Here is a 16,445-nt window from a genome sequence, read left to right as displayed (position 1 = left end):
GCCCACGGGGCTTAGTCCCGGCTGCATGTTGAGACCCCTGGGAGACTAAACACCCCTTCCCAGACCCCTCCCCAGGGCCCCTTAGTTAGCATGTCTGGGGGTGAGGCCCAGGTCTTCCTAGTTTCTAAGGCTTCCCGGCTGAGTCCCTTGAGCACCGGGGGAGAGTAAAGTAGGTTGGAATCGGATGTCTGTTACATCCTTGCTGTATGACCTTGGGAACATTTCTCCACATCTTAGAACTCCCCTTTGTGTGTCTGCAAAGGAGGGAAACAATTCCTTCTTTACGCGATCGTGTAACGGTTAGATAGGATGATCTATGGGAAAGGGCTTTTGTGAACGGTCACGTACCAAACAAATCTGAGATCTCCATTCTTAGATTATACACATAGCTGGGAAATGAGGGGAACATTCCCCAGGGGATACTACACAGCTGGATTGTTCTCGCCAGGCTGATTTATAACACAGGAAAAACTTGTGTGTGTGTTAGTCTTGTACTCCAAGCTGGTTTGCCACCTACCCTGGGGCTTGGAGGCCCACAGAGACCTGCTGTCTGCCCCACGTTTTGTTCTCTGGGGAAAACTGATAGCCATAACCATGTGGGCATTTTAGTGCCGTGGGCTGCCACAAGTACCACACGCTGGGGTCTTAAACAACGGAAATCTATTTTCTCATGATTCTGGAGGCTGGAAGTCCAAGATCAAGATGTTGGCAGGGGTGGCTTCTTCTGAGGCCTCTCTCCTTGGCTGCAGGTCTCCTGGCCATCTCCTTCTTGTATTTTCGAGCGGTCCTCCCTCTGTCTGTGTTTTAATCTCCTCTTCGTATAAGGACACCAGTCAGATTGGATTAGGGCCACCCTGATGGCCTCATTTAACCTACATTACCTCTTTAAAGACCCTGTCTCCAAATATAGTCATTTTAAAAAAATTTTTTTAAATATTTATTTTTATTTTTTTGTTTTGGCCACGTCGGGTCTGAGTTGTGGCACGTGGGATCTTTCGTTGAGGCGAGCAGGCTTCTCTCTAGTCACGGCGCGTGGGCTTAGTTGCCCCGCAGCACGTGGGATCTTAGTTCCCCGACCAGGGATCGAACCTGCGTCCCCTGCACTGAGAGGCGGATTCTTAACCACTGGACCACCAGGGAAGTCCCTAAATATAGTCACACTTTGAGGCACTGGGGGTCAGGACTTTGTTGACAAAAACAATCTATATTAGGAATAGAAAACTCTTTGATTTCAGCCAAACTGAGGACTATAGCAGGGAGACACGGATACAGGAAGCACGTGAATTGGGTTCCACCAGACAACAAAATAGAGGAGGCTTGTAAAGGCAAAAACTGCAAAATTACATAAGCTGTTTGTCAAGAATTAGGATTGGAACTGGCAAGAAGTAAGGGTGTTTGTTTAGTAAGGATTGGTTGGGGTCCAAAAAGGTTGCATAGTTACAAGGGGAGACCTTGAGACCACAAGGTTGCAGCTGGCAGCTGTATCAGTATTATTTTGAGAATGGCTGGTGGTGTCCTTGAGTCTGATAGAGTTCAGAAAATTCAAGTTCTCAGTGATGCAGGAACATGTCTGAAAGCACATCTGCAGTGGCCACCCAGCTCCATTTTGGATAAGCCAGAATGACTTCACCATACCTCAATATGTAAACATTTCTTCCATCAACTTTAACATATGAATTTTTAAATTTTTGCATAAAATCATGATACATTTTTACTCAAAGTGTTCCTTTAAAAATAAGTTAAAATGTTTCCATATTACTCTTTTGTTAAACATGTAATTATTGACCAAAGCATCATATCACTAATTAGCACAAGGTAAAAATAATATAAGCCACTCACATATTCTTGAAGAAAAATACTTGCGATATTTTGTGAAAACATTTGTTTACATTCTTTACTTGACTTAATGAACCGTTTCATATTTTTTCTTTAAAATCTACAAATGTCTTCATATTCAGGCATCCTCACCACTCTAAAATATAAACAAAACCCAAACCCAACACCAAAATAAAACCCCGCGAAAGCACAACTCAGCCCGTGACAGTGCAATGTGCACCTCGATCATATACACAGATATTTTCCACAGAGCTCTGAACCACTTCCTTTCTGACATCTGTAAGACATGGATGGATTTCTCCTGTGCCGACTGGTTGTAGGGAATATTGCTAGAGGGCATTCAGTAATCCTCTTTCACCCTTCACAGAATATTTCAGGGTCCGCAGAAGCGAGCACCCCGTCAGAGATGGCGCCTGCTGGCCTGAGCCTGGGGGCCTCCGTCCTTTGCCTCTTGGCCTGGGCTCTCCTGGCCACTGCAGACCGGGTGTATATACACCCCTTCCACCTCCTTGTTTACAGCAAGAGCAGCTGTGACCAGCTGGAGAAGCCCAGTGCGGCGTCGCCCCCAGACCCGACCTTCACACCTGTCCCGATTCAGGCCAAGTCGTCCGCCGTGGATGAGCAGGCCCTGCGTGAACAGCTGGTTCGAGCCACCCAGAAGCTGGAGGCCGAAGACCGGCTGCGGGCCGTGAACGTGGGGATGTTGCTCAACTTCATGGGCTTCCACATGTACAAGATGCTGAGCGAGACACGGAGCGCGGCCAGCGGGGCTGTACTCTCCCCGGTGGCTCTCTTTGGCACCCTGACCTCTTTCTACCTGGGGGCCTTGGACCCCACGGCCAGCAGACTACAGGCGTTCCTGGGCGTCCCGGGGGAGGATCAGGGCTGCACCTCCCGGCTGGATGGTCACAAGGTCCTGTCCGCCCTGCAGACCATCCAGGGCCTCCTGGTGGCCCAGGGAGGGGCCGGCAGCCGGGCCAGGCTGCTCCTGTCCACGGTGGTGGGGCTGTTCACGGCCCCTGGCCTGCGCCTGAAGCAGCCATTCGTGCAGGGCCTGTCTGCCATCACCCCTGTCACCCTCTCCCGCTCGCTAGACTTGTCCACGGACCCAGATCTCGCCGCCGAGGAGATCAACAGGTTCATGCAGGCTGTGACGGGGTGGGAGATGGGCAGGCCCCTGACAGGGGTCAGCCCAGACAGCACCCTGCTCTTCAACGCTTACGTCCACTTCCAAGGTAAGGCCAGCCCTCGAGGGGGCTCTGCCCCCGGCCGGTGAAGGAGGGTGGCAGTTCTTTGTCTGTATGGACTTAATGTCCGACGTCTCAGTTCAGCTGAGCAGGGCTGGGCCTGGAGAGGGGCAGGGTGGCAGATGTGGAGAAGTACCTGGGGCCACCCTCACGGAGGACGAAGTGGCTGCCCCACTGGGCTCCTTGGATGGGCACTGGCCGAGCATCCGCCTCCCCCGCGGCTGCCCTACTATGTGCAGCTCCCGCACTGCATCCTTTTACTTTCAGCACTGAATCCCCTCGTGATGCGGTGAGAGGCGTGATTGCCTTTGTTTACCAGGGAGGAAACAGACTCAGAGAAACAAAGGGACCGCTCCCGATGGTAGAGCCACAAGTGGAGGTCCCGGGTTCTAAACTCACGTCTCGTGGCCCTGTGGCCCAGCTCCACGCTCAGAAGGGACGGGTTCCTGCCTGTTGAGAAGATCAAGGGTTCTCGTCCTTGAGAAGGTCACTGTCCCATGCAAAAATAACCAGTCTGCTTACATCACTTTCATATTGGGAGAGGTTATTACCAAAAAAAATCCCTAAGACACAAGTTGTTCATTCATTCAAAAACAATCGTTGAGGATGTAGTACTTGCAAGACTCTGAGCTGGCGCCTCAGAGGGGACAAGCAGGGAGGCCGCACAGGCCCCGACCCCAGCTTGCTGACTGTGGTTTACCAGAAAGCTGGACCCCTCGGGCCAGTGCCGCAGCCCCAGAGCTGCAGGTAAGGCGCGCTGGGAAGGTGGCCCGGGGCTCAGCGCACTCGGCGAGGGGTGTCACCTGGGAGACGACAAAAGGAAGGCCTGGGAAATGGCGCAAGGCTGCCAAGGTCAGGGCGAGGAACCAGAACAGGAGCAGCTTTGTTTGGCCTGAGCTCAGAAGGAGAGAATGGGACCAGTGTTAGGCAATGCCACAAAGATGGGTCAGGGCCAGACTTTGAGACTTTGGATGTGATGCTGGGAGTTTGGAGTTGTGGGTGTCTGGGAGCTGAGGGGCAGGCGTAAGGCTCAGAGGTCATCCCTGGCCTGCACTGTGGGGACTGGAGGCCAGGTGAGTGGTTGGAAGGTTGTGCAATTGCCCGGCAAACTCTCCTGGGAACAGGCCCTGAGGTCTCGGCTCTGTGAACGGAGGGGTGGGCTGAGGAGGCTGCACGTGAGGTGCCATCAGGACGGGCAACTAGCAGAGCTGAGAGACAAGGAAGCAGGCGGTCGGAGGGCAGGGCCGTGGGGACGGGGGAAGGCTGAACAGAGCGCGGTCCTTTTCTTACTCTGACAATATCCCGGAAGGCTGAAAATCTGCAAAGAGAAGGCCTCCGACCTGCCTTTGGGAGCAGGGGGAAGGCGCTAACCCCAGGAGGGCCCAGGTCCCCGCGCTGACAGGTCCCGGGAGCGGAGTCCAGGCAGGGGCCACGCAGCCAGGGGCGGCCGCACCCCGTGGAGGGTGGAGGGGGCCTGTGAGCTCGGCCCGCCGTCCCTAAGAGGCGCCTGGGAGGAGAGCTCAATGCGGAAGGCCTGCCCTCCAAAAGGAAGAGCCAGAGGGCCACTGGTGCCAGAAAGGGCCACACCCGTTTTCCTGGCCTGGCGAGACGTCCTTCATCTCTGGATGAGGACCGGGTGCTGCGTTCTTCAGCGGAGCGGAGAGAAGCGGGCAGTCATCCTCGTTTCGGACTCCCAGATCTTTTTGGAGGCAGCACCCTTCTTTCCCTTTTAGCTTGTTGGTGGAAAAAATTTAGTCCTTCCTTCCCTATACACTAACCAGCCTCCTGCCAGGTCTGTGGCCCCCTGGGGAGCCAGAGGACGGACACTGCAGCTCCTCGTGCGCAGCCCTCCCGGAAGCCGACCTTGTCTGTAGACACAGGGCTCCAAGGATGGAGGACAGGGCAGAGGCCGGGTGCCCTGGCCACTCCCTTCTCACAAGACCCAGGCTCCCTGCCCCCAGCTCCCTCCCCCCTCTCTCCGTGGAGACCCCGGACTCATTTAAGTCACCTCTGCTCAGCTCTCCAAGTGCCAGGTGCCCCGGGGCCACTCTGCGATGGGCTCATCTCTCAACCTCACCTTGTTCTCCCAGGAACAACCACACAATGGGCCGTTCAAGGGGCTGGGAGGACTGCAGAGGGAGGGATACGCTGGTGTGTCCCCAGGTGCCAGCGCCTTCAGCAAGCTGCTCAACAACAGCTGAGCCGGCTGGCAGCTCAGCTCCGCAACCCCCATGCCACAGCCCACCCCTGGGGGTGGGAGGGGACAGGGAGGGCTCGCCCCGCTCAGGGCGCAGCACAGAGGTAGCACACAGCACTTCTGCTCACATCCACTGGTCACTGGATCGGCTGTCTGTCCTTAGCAGCAAGCAGTACGGAGAAACGTGAAACGATTCTGTACGCTAGTATAACGGTGGACACGCCATTGAGCGTTTGTCCAAACCTGTAAACCGTCCAGCACCAGGCGTGAATTGTGTGAACTCTGGAACTCTGGGTGACGATGATGTGGCCACTTCAGTTCCTCAGTGTTACCCAACGTACCGTCTAGTGGGGATGCTGGCCGTAGGGGGCTGTGTGCTGGGGAGGGGGGAGTAGGGGACGTATGGGAAAGACCTGCACTTTTCTCGCAATTTTGCCGTGAACCTAAAACGGCTCTAAGAGATAAAGTGGTTCTTCTGGTTTGTTGTTTGTTTTTTAAAGTGAGCATGGCAGAGCCCAGGCTTGGGGCCAGGACAGCTCTGGGTCTGAGTTTACCAGGTTATTAGCAGGGTAGGGTCCTCGAGCTGGTTTCCTTTGTGGGCCTCAGGTTGGGGCCTGGCATGGACTACGCCTTCAACATTGGCAGTTGGTAGATTCTGCAGGAGGAAGAATTGATGGTTGGGGGTCCTGGGGCTCGTGAACTTTGGGGGCCAGGAAAGTGCAGAGCAGCCTGGGGCTGGGGCAGGGGTGCTGCTTTGGCAGGGAGTGGGGAGGAAAAGGGGGGAGGGAAAGGGGGAGGGGAAGGGGGAGGGGAGGGGGAGGGGAGGGGGAGGGCAGAGGAAGGGGAGGGGGAGGGCAGGGGAGAGGGGAGGGGAGGGGAAGGGGGAGGGGAGGGAGAGGGGAAGGGGGAGGGGAGGGAGAGGGGAAGGGGGAGGGGAGGGAGAGGAAGGGGAGAGGGGAGGGGGAGGGGGAGGGGAGGGAGAGGAAGGGGAGAGGGGAGGGGAGGGGAGGGGGAGGGGAGGGCAGGGGAGGGGGAGGGCAGAGGAAGAGGAGGGGGAGGGCAGGGGAGGGGAGGGGAAGGGGGAGGGGAGGGAGAGGGGAAGGGGGAGGGGAGGGAGAGGAAGGGGAGAGGGGAGGGGGAGGGGGAGGGGGAGGGGGAGGGGAAGGGGGAGGAAGGGGAGGGGAGGGGAAGGGGAGGGGAGGGAGAGAGTAAGGGGGAGGGGAGGGAAAGGGAAGGGGAGGGGAAGGGGGGAGGAAGGGGAGGGAAGGGGAAGGGGGAGGGGAGGGAGAGGAAGGGGAGGGGAGGGGAGGGGAGGGGGAGGGGAGGGCAGGGGAGGGGGAGGGCAGAGGAAGAGGAGGGGGAGGGCAGGGGAGGGGAGGGGAAGGGGGAGGGGAGGGAGAGGGGAAGGGGGAGGGCAGGGGAGGGGAGGGCGAGGAGAAAGGAAAGGGGAGGGGGAGGGGGAAGGGAGGGGGAGGGGAGGGGGAAGGGAGGGGGAGGGGAAGGGGGGGAAGGGGAAGGGGTCTGCGGCCCAGCCCTGCCTCCCACCTTCCCTCTCCCGACTCTTCCCTTCCTGTCTCCTGCCGGGTCCCCAGGAAAGATGAAGGGGTTCTCCCTGCTGCCGGGGCTCCAGGAGTTCTGGGTGGACAACACCACCTCAGTGTCGGTCCCCATGCTCTCGGGCATCGGCACCTTCCACTACTGGAGCGACACCCAGAACAACCTCTCCGTGACCCGCGTGCCCCTCAGCGCCAACGCCTGCCTGCTGCTCATCCAGCCGCACCGCGCCCCCGACCTGCGGCAGGTGGAGGCCGTCACCTTCCAGCACACCTTCCTGACCTGGATGAAGAATCTCTCTCCCCGGTACGGCTCCGGGAGACTGCTTGGAGCCTCCTGGGCTGCGCCCCTGGAGAGCGGGGAGCTGCACGGGCGGCTCTGCCCGGGCAGTGGGGGGCACGGGTGGGCGTGGGCACGGTGTGGGCCGAGCCCTGGGCGCCCAGCGGGTGGGGTGGCGATGGTGCCTGAGCACCCTCCACCCAGCAGTGCCCCCTCCGTCCGTGGACCCAGCTCTTGATTTGTCTTCTCTCTCTGGGTGCAGGAGAGGTAGGGGAGGAGGGGGCCCGCTTTTCCCCATGCTTCCGTTTACCCACAGGGCTGGGAGGCCCACGGTCCACACGCCCTCTGAGAGGGGACCTTGGCCGTGTGTGATCCGCTGCATTCCAACAGCTTCCGGGGGACGGACTTTCCAGCAGCACCGGGACCCCTTCAACAGCCCTGGGAGCAGGGGGGCTTTCTCGGTGTGCTGCTCGACTCCAGGACTCCCCTAGTCTGCTGCCTGGGTCATCTGCTCCTCTTTCCTCCTGTGACGGGAATAAAGTAACTCCCCTCCACTGGGGCATTAGACTTGCTTACATATCAGGCCCGGAGCAGTGGGTCCAGAAGTCTGTTCTGAGACAGGCACCAAGGGGCACAGAGGGCCTCCTGAGGTCAACTCTTTTGAAGTCAGTTTTTAAAAATTGTGGTAAACACATAACCTAGAATTTACCACCCGAGCCATTTTTTAGTGTATATCTCTGTGGCATCAATACCTTCATATTTTTGTGCTACCAACCATCCGTCTCCAGAAACTTGTCATCTTCCCAAACTGAAACTCTGTCCCCATTAATCACTAACAACTCATTTCCCCTCCCCGCAGCCCCTGGCGACCACCCTTCTACTTTGTCTCTATGAATTCCACTCCGCTGTGTACCTCCTATAAGTGGTATCATATAGTATTTGTCCTTTTGTGTTGGGCTTATTTCACTGAGCATAACGTTTTCAAGGCTCATGCATGTTGTCTCATGTGTCAGAATGTCCTTCCTCTCTGAGGCTGGAGAGTATTCCATTGTGGGATCTGCCACGGTCTGTTTATCCATCCATCCGCTGATGTACACCTGGGTCACTTCCACCTTTTGGCTGTTGTGAATAGTGGTGCTCTGGACATGGGTGTACTGTCAACCCTGTAAGGGTTTGGAACATCGCTGGAAACATCTATGGGCTTTCAGGTTGCCCAAGGAAGGCAGAGGTAGTACATGGAGGTGAACTGACTTGACATAAGTGACATGCCCGGCACAGAGGCTGACATTGTACCTTCTCCCCCTCCCACGGGGAGCTCACCACTGAAAGGTAGCCAGTGAGACATGACACGTTATCTTAGAGGACAGCGTTTTAAAATTAACCGAGTACGCTTTCAATGCAGCCAACTTAAAAAAGGAGTAGAAAAAAGAATAGACAACTATTCACATCAACCCCCAGAGAGCACTGTTGTACATCCGTTGTACTGTACATCCCTCCCACAGAATTTCAAAGAAAATGAAGGGTTTTTTTGTTGCATTTGTCGCTGAAAATTTTCCCGAGACACCCTAGCTGGGTGAGGGTGGCAAACGCCCCCTCCTTCGGGGACACATGCCACCCGGTTTCCCGGGTCTTCCGTGAGTCCGGTGTGGCCTGGGGCTTCACAGTGGGAGCTTGGTAACCGTGTGTCATCTCCCCAGGGCCATCCGCCTGACCATGCCCCAGCTGACACTGAAAGGGTCCTACGACCTGCAGGACCTGCTTGCCCAGACCAAGCTGCCCACCCTGCTGGGCGCCGAGGCGAACCTGGGCAAAATCAGCGATGCCAGCCTCAGAGTTGGAAAGGTACCGTGCCGCCAGCGTCTGTGCCTGACGTGGGCTCTGTGTGTTCCCGGGGTTGGGAGGCACGGGCGGGAGGGACACAGAGGAGGCCTGGTGGGCAGGAGGAGAGAGGGGAGCGCATGGCCGGGCGGCTGGGGGCCCAGGGTGGCAGAGAAGTGACCAGAGCTCTCTGGGGCTTTCCAGGGACAGCTGGAGGGCAGCAAACCTCTCCCCACCACGCGCTCTGGGCTCTGTCCCGCCTGGCCCAGCCTCGGGTCCTCCCCAGATCCTATAGCAGGGTTGGGACCGGGACCAGGAGAGTAGGGCCTCTAGGCTGGCTGCCGGCCCTGCCACACAGCTCCCGGCTTCAGGGACGCACTTAGCAGTAGACGGACGGTCCAGGGGCACAGGGGGCGACGGACACCCGCAACCGAGAAACGCCTGCACGCTGGGAGGGAGGGGAGGCCGGGCGGCTCACAGTCGTGGGCCCGGAGCCCTCTGTGCTGAGTTCACAGAGAGAAGCACCTGCCCGGGACAGCAGGGGAAGGTGGAGACGGGCGGGTTTGGGGGACACTTTGGGGAGGAGCCGTCACATCGTGTGAGTCGGGCCGAGGGAGGGCGGGCAGGCTGGAGAGTGGTCCTCCCCAGGGCCCGGCCTTCAGGAGCGACCCCCAGGCTCGCTGCTTTGCAGGTGCTGAACAGCGTTCTCTTTGAGCTACAAGCAGACGAGGGAGAGCAGCCCACGGAGTCCGCACCACAGCCCGCTGGGCCCGAGGTCTTGGAGGTGACCCTGAACAGCCCATTCCTGTTGGCCGTCTTGGAGCGAGACTCGGCCGCCCTGCACTTCCTGGGCCGCGTGTCCAACCCGCTGAGCGCCGCGTGAGGCCCGCAGCCCGTGTGTCACCACCCGTCCCCGTTCTCTTCCACGGGGTCCACCGGGGGCCGGGAGCGGCCGCTCCTCCTGGGAAACGCGCACTGTGTACAATGAGCATCCTTCTCGGGCGGCTGGGGGGATGCAGGGCCACGAGCCGTGTTCTGTACAGGCCACTGCTCCTGAAGGAGCCTGAACACACCAGCTTGTCTGTGAAACCGCAAATGGTTTCCTTTTTCATCGAGGACAGAAATCGGGCTTTAAAATTAAAACACCCCTTTCTCGTTGCCCCAGGCTCCCCTTTGGCTTACTGAGTGTGACGATGACCTGCAAGTGGTCCACGATGCGTTCCTTTCTCCGGGTTTCTCAGTTTTTCTTTCCCCTGATACTTGTGGTTTTTGAAAAACACACGACGAAAAAAAACACAAGCGTCTGAATGTACGTTAGACCGTAATCCCATGGCTGACTATCCCTGCGTTATTAATAAATGTCTTGCAACAATAAGCAAAAATGAAAAACTCTTTCCCTCAGCAGCAGCAGGACAAATGTGTGCAAAGTAGCTGACAGGCTGTACCGACAAAAGGGCCTTTTAGGCCTTGGAGCCGTGTTTGGATGGGGCTTTCACGGAAGGCACAGGCTGTCCTCAGCCTCATCTGGACAAGTTCCAGGTGACGGTGACCAGCTGCGCACACCCCGCTGGGAAGCACTGGACCGGACGCCCTGCAGGATTGCTGCTCACGCTGTGCTTGGGATCCCAAGATGGAGAGAGAAATCGTCACCCATGAACGTGGGCACACGCCTCGCAGTCTGCTGAGTGCCTGCCTGCCCCCCCACTTTCTAGATCTCAGGCAGAGCCTGAGAGGGAGGTGGGCCCTCGCAGGCCGGCCCATGCTGCTCGCCCCGAACTGTGAAAGTGAAATGCACGCAGAGCACCTTCGGTCCCTGACTAAGCCGTCTAGTCTAAGCCGTCTTGAAGCGTGGCCACTATCCGTAAGGGCCAAGGAGCAGGGGAGGGAGCCGGAGGCTCGAGGGCTGGGAGTGGGCAGCGTCTTGGCTCTGCGTGTAGGAGCTGCCCCGCCCATCCCAGACTGGGCTCACTGCAGCCGCTCCAAGGGCCCGGCTCTTCCAGAGGGAACTGCGGGGATGGGGTGGGCGTCTGCTCCTCGGACCACCCAGGCCGGCAGGGGACAGCAGCTCAGCTTCTCTCCCCACACGCCCAAGCCCCCCTCTGTAGTAAAAACACCTCTCCCTAGTTTCGATGTCACGGGAGACCGCTGTCCTTCCCAGCCGTCTAGTCTGCTGCGCCGGGCACATGAGAGGCGTTCCAGAGATGGGCGGCTGGCAGGAAGCCCAGCTCCAACACTTACGAACTGCTGTGTGCCCCAGATCCAGTTACTTTGCCTCTCTGGGCTTCCCTGCCTTTATTTGTAAAATGGGAAACACTTGAATGAATAGCTGAATAACAACCACCAATACGTCAATGGCCCTCAGTCCACACAAAGGTCACGACCTCCCTGTCTGGAAGTCCTGCTCCACAAAAGTACGGCAGGAAGGGGGCTGCCTATCTGTGGGCAGCTGTGGCAGGCTAAATAATGGAACCCAAAGACACCCAGGTCCCAATCCCTAGAACCTCTGAATGTGACCTTACATGGCAAAGGGGGCTTTGCTGATGTGATTAAAGGTCTTTAGGCGAGAAGGTGATCCTGGATTATCTGGGTGGGCCCTGGGTGCAGACACAGGCCTCCTTGTAAGAGGGAGGAACAGAGAGACTGGAGGAGGAGAAAGGAGATGTGACATGGGGCCACAGGGCAAGGAGTGAGGACAGCCCCGAGAGGCTGCACAGGAAGGGCAGGGTCCTCCGCTAGCGTCCGGGGGAGCACTGCCCCGGGAGCCTAGGAGAAAGGCAGGCCCGCAGGCCCCGCCCAGACCTCCTGAGTCGGAATCTGCATCTTTGCAGGAGGCCCGGGGATCACCTAGAATTTAGGAAGCACTGCTTTAAGCGATGCTCAAAACCTCCCCTCCAAGCACATGCTTCTAGACGGGAACGTGGCCACCACCAGTCAGGACCCACCACTTGGAGTTAGGGTCTCGAGGGGACAGACGCATCTGCAAATCAGAACCACAAATCATCTGCAAATCAGACGCATCTGCAAATCAGAACCACAACCATCACGGTGTCTTCTGTAATTCCTAAAACAACTTTGGGCGAAAAACGGCTTTTATTTTCAAAATAGGTGCTGACTACTGGATTCAGAGCTGCCCTTCAAAACAATCCCCCCAGCACATGCCTTCCTGCATCTGACAAACATCTGTGAGGGCGCTGGGTGCCCAGCTTTGGGCTGAAGTCGCCTGGATAGACCTGGGGCAGCGCCACCACGGCAGCCAGAGGGAGGGGATATCTGTGCCCCGGCCTTATCTCCAAAAGCAACTGGCAGTGCACGAACGGACCTGCTGCTCTCTGCTCCGGAGCTCTTTTACAAATGCGAAGTCGGCTCAGGATGCTACAAGAATACTCAGTACCGACGTCCTGTGGATCACTTAACACAAAAATATTAACGGATTAACGGTAGGGGTTTGTTTCTCTTACACATTTCTGCAGCCAACCGTGCGTCTTCCTGGGGTTGTGAGTGCTTATCCAGTGACAAGGTCATCATCCGACAACTACAGGTCCCTTCAATCTGACATTCCAGCTGGCACGAGCCCCGGCCCAAGGACGGCCAGGGGACGCGCCTCATGGCCCCCGAGGGGTGTCATCAGATCCCAAACCTGTTTCGGACTCAACTCCTTAGTTTCTGTTTCGTCATCTGCAAACTGGGAACAACAGTGCTGGAGTTGGAGGGGCTGATAAACCGTATCCCTGTCCGCCACGTTCTGAAACAACCGATAAAGGCAAAGCAGCCGGGGAGATGGGGACAGCGCCGGAGTCCATCGCTGAGACTGGGCCACGTGGCTGCCGAGGCAGGCCGCGTCAGGCGTGCACGAGGCTGCCGAGGCCCCGAGGGAGCCCGCGGGATGCGGAGGAGGCGGTGATGCAGCGTGTGCTGTGCACCCCGTCGCGCCGAGCTGCAGGCTCGCCTCCTGGCACGAGGCCCTTCCTCAGCTCCCAGGTGCGCGTGCAGCTCCGAGGCGGCACAGCGGGGCCGGCTCTCCCCACTCCGCACCCACCTCTCCTCCCCGTCTCGGCCCCTGCCGCCCACGGGCCCGGCCCCGCACAAGGAGCACCAGCCCAGGCGGGTGAGCCGGCGCCCCCGGCCGAGCGGGCTCAGTCCCTTCGCGTCAGCCCCTCCCGTGGTGTCACTCGCCCCTGTCCCTCTGACCAGCTTCCTAATGTCACGCAGAGTTAGGACACCCATCCGTCCAAGGGCAGGGCCTTCCCTGCCAGGACCGGGGCACCTGCTCTCCGCGGGGGGGGATGCCACAGCGCTGCCCAGCTGTGCCCGCTGCTCTCCCGGGGGGTCCCCTCCCCTCACCCCCACTTCCCCGGCTCCGCCGCCTCGTTCCTGCCGAGGCCTCCCGGGTCTTCTCCCCTAACTCCCGGTCACCCTTCTCTCCCCCTAGAGCTAACCTTGGACCGGACTGAGACACGAGGAAACGCCAAGGCAGAGCAGGAGGCGCACCTGCTCTCGTGTCGTCGTCGGGCTGAAGAGGCACACACCACGGCCCAGCACAAGCACTTGCACGCGCGTGTGAACCCGTGAGCCGACGAACCAGCCGCGTGCTGTCAGTACCTCCTTCCAGCACTCCCCACTCTTCTCCCTCCCCGACGCGCAGGAGGCGGTTGCCGGGCGGGTGCGCTGGGTCACACTCCCTGGGCCCGGAACCGCCGCGCACCTGAAGGGAGGCTCTGGGCGGACGGGACCCCGCAGGTGCCAGAAGAGGGGGCGCGTCGTCACAGGCATGACTGAGGAGCACTGGACCTGTGCGCAATTCACACATCAGAGGCACACAGGCTTTGGCAGACTCTTCTTTTATTTAGGAGACCAACGCCCCCCCCCCCCCGCTGGTTCGAGCGCCCGACAGAGGCCTGGGTGACGTGCACTGTTCCTGAACGCCTAACGGGGGAACGGGAGCCACCAGGACCGTGCCTTCTAGAAAGTCAGGAAGTGGGCAGTTACTTTCATCGTGGAGAAGGGCGTTTGCACAGTATGGTCACCCCTCTGCAGCCGGCCACTTCTAACTGCAGGATCAGGGAGACGACTTTTTACATTCATACATATATTTCCTTCAATCATATCTTAGAAATCAGCTCTGCCACGCTAAGATTTACGAAAAAAATAAAATAATTTGCTCTGTAAACTATAGTAGAAAGTTTCAAATGTCTTAGTTAAAAACTATCTTCCATACAACGGAAAAAGGCTTTTGTATTCTTTTTGGGTGAAAGGAAACCCAAACAGGCTGCGGGGGAGGCTGCCCTAGCGCGTTGCTGGGACCCGTGCGAGCGCTTCTTGGCTGCAGGCCGTGAGAGAACAGAGCCGCTTTCTTCCCTGCAGGCGCGAGGCCCAACTTCTTCTCCCCTGGGCTCTTCCAAGATGCTTAAGGCTGCTCCGCCGTTGCCTGGTCCGTAGCAGCAGCAACAAGCTCTGTAAGAGCTGGAAAGCTTCTTATGTCCTTTGTCCGCAGGCCTATCTTTTCGATCTGCAAAGGCCACGGGGATGAATCAAGTTACTGCAAGGTGAGCTGAACGTGGAGAGACCCTTACAAAGAAGGAGACAAAACATCCACCCTCACCTCACCCTCCGCGGAACCAGAAAAAGGCAGTTCCCTAATGACTGGCAGGGTATTCCTTCCTTCCAAATAAATGAAGTAAAAAAAAATTTCCTTATCGTAGAATTTATTTCTGGGGGTCCTTCTAAGAAGCCAGTGTTAAGTTATGTCAGTTCATTGAATCAGACCAGGACAAGAGCCTCTTCTGTGGGCTGGAAGAGGAAACTCACACTAAGAGAAACAATAAAGTAATTTTTTAACTGAAGCATTTTCAGAAAACAACCGGCCTGAGACCTTCACTTCTTAGTGTGCCATCCACAACCTTTTCTCAGAAGCCGATGAAGTCAAACAGCTTTGCACAGCAGCTGCTGTGGATTATTTCAGTGACAGAGACGCAGGATGCAGCGTCCTTCCCACCTTAACCCAACTACACACGCACGCGTGCACAAGCGGGCCTGGAAAAACCCAGACCGAGTGTTGAGTCTCTGCTGGCGTGCTGTGGCTCGTCTGGGGGCTGGGGTCGAGGACTGCCTTTCCCTTCCCTCCCCGGCCCACAACTCTTTTGCTTGTTTGCTCTTCATGTGTCTATAACCAACTTTCCTGCCTGTCAAAAGACTTCTAAGTTTCTCCTGAGAAATCAAGAAACAAGGCAACGGACTTCTGCCAGAATGCATCTCTAAATTCACCCGAAAGGGGAAAAATTTAGATTTTCAGTGATGACCCTGAACTGTATGAAAGAGTGACTAGAAAACAAGGCATCTTCTGATGGGAATGTTATGATCTCACTTCTTTTTCTCTCGCAAAAAGGTCTTCCTTGAGGATCTACTGCTACAGACAACCTAAGCAGTTGACAAAGCCAGTTTCTGAACACCCCAAAGCTCTGACAGTCTGTGAGGACGGAAGGCCCTGCGCGGAGTCCACACCTGCCCCTACGTGAATGTCCACCCACACGCCGTGACCCCAAAATCCGTGTTTCATAGAAAACCTACAAAACGCAGGCAGGGAGGCAAAGAAGCTGTGCTATTTTTCAAGCACCGCACTGAGAAATCAACGGCCTGATGCTTCTCTAGTTTTTCTAAAGCCAAACTAACAAATATCTCAAAAGACCCTCATCTGGCACCCATGACGTATCAGGCACGTTCCAGGCAGTGGACCAAAAGGACACCATCTCTGCCCACGGGCTCACCCCCAGCGGCTTCGGGAACATGAATGCCAGCGAGCCAAGAGGATGTCAATTCCCTGGACCTCAAAAAGTCTGTCTTTTCTTTCTCATATTCCCTAGGGGCACGTCCTCCTCCTTCAAGTGTCTGGGGCCCTGGCCCTCTTTTCTAGCACCGGGAATGGACTCCCGGTCCCTCCCAGCATCTCTGGGCCCAGGCGCACCACCAGCTGGCTGTCGGGCCCTCGGAATGTGGAGTCAGGCCCCCTGGAAGGACGGCGGCGCTCAGGTCACCTGCTCTCCTAAATATGCGACGTCCAAGGCCAACTGCAGCCTGATCTTGTCATCGTCACTCATGCCGCCGCCACTGGGCCCGGCGGGGGTGGCGGGAGTGGTCCTCCTGGCTTGTTTCAGCCTCTTCAGGCTCTCCTCCATCTTCCTCACGGAGTTCAGGACGTCCGACACGGTCTCATAGTACCTTGGGCACGAGACGCACAGACTGGTGAGAGACACGACGCCAAACACGCCCACAAGCTTTGTGGACCAAAACAGGGATTTTTAAGATGAAAATTCAATTCCAGTAAAAAAAAAAACCAGCCACGGTAACACTGTTTCTCAAGACTGAAAGAAAAACAGGGTCTTGAGTGTCCAGCACTGCATCCTCTAGGAACATGAGAACTACGTATGTGAATTGTGTCTAAAATTTCAGCCCTGAACACTAAGCAAGAATCACAGGCCAAGCTGTCTTTCCTGTGTCAGGGGTGAGCAGCTGCGGCTCGT

The 16,445-nt window shown here is 57.2% G+C and overlaps 2 protein-coding genes across 4 annotated transcripts in view; one reads left to right on the top strand and one right to left on the bottom strand.

Moving 5' to 3' along the window:
- Positions 1–2,242: 2,242 nt before the first annotated feature.
- AGT (angiotensinogen) lies at positions 2,243–9,814 on the top strand. The gene is made up of 4 exons (XM_059900239.1): positions 2,243–3,071; positions 6,873–7,140; positions 8,811–8,955; positions 9,623–9,814. The coding sequence occupies exons 1-4, from the start codon at positions 2,243–2,245 to the stop codon at positions 9,812–9,814; spliced, it is 1,434 nt and encodes a 477-aa protein (XP_059756222.1).
- A 3,965-nt stretch (positions 9,815–13,779) lies between these two features.
- The window catches only part of COG2 (component of oligomeric golgi complex 2), a 41,008-nt gene continuing 38,342 nt past the window's right edge, over positions 13,780–16,445 (bottom strand). For all 3 annotated transcript variants that reach the window (XM_059900039.1, XM_059900041.1, XM_059900040.1), the window contains 2 exons: positions 15,960–16,143; positions 13,780–14,437 (listed from right to left, as the gene is read on the bottom strand). In XM_059900039.1, the coding sequence (XP_059756022.1) occupies positions 14,336–14,437; positions 15,960–16,143 (286 nt within the window). In that variant the 3' untranslated portion in view covers positions 13,780–14,335. The remainder of the gene's footprint in view (positions 14,438–15,959; positions 16,144–16,445) is intronic.

This window comes from Balaenoptera ricei, chromosome 16, assembly GCF_028023285.1.
Source record: "Balaenoptera ricei isolate mBalRic1 chromosome 16, mBalRic1.hap2, whole genome shotgun sequence".
Lineage (NCBI taxonomy): Eukaryota > Metazoa > Chordata > Mammalia > Artiodactyla > Balaenopteridae > Balaenoptera > Balaenoptera ricei.
The sequence above is the reverse complement of the archived record's forward strand: the minus strand, read 5'-3'. Positions and strand labels throughout refer to the sequence as shown.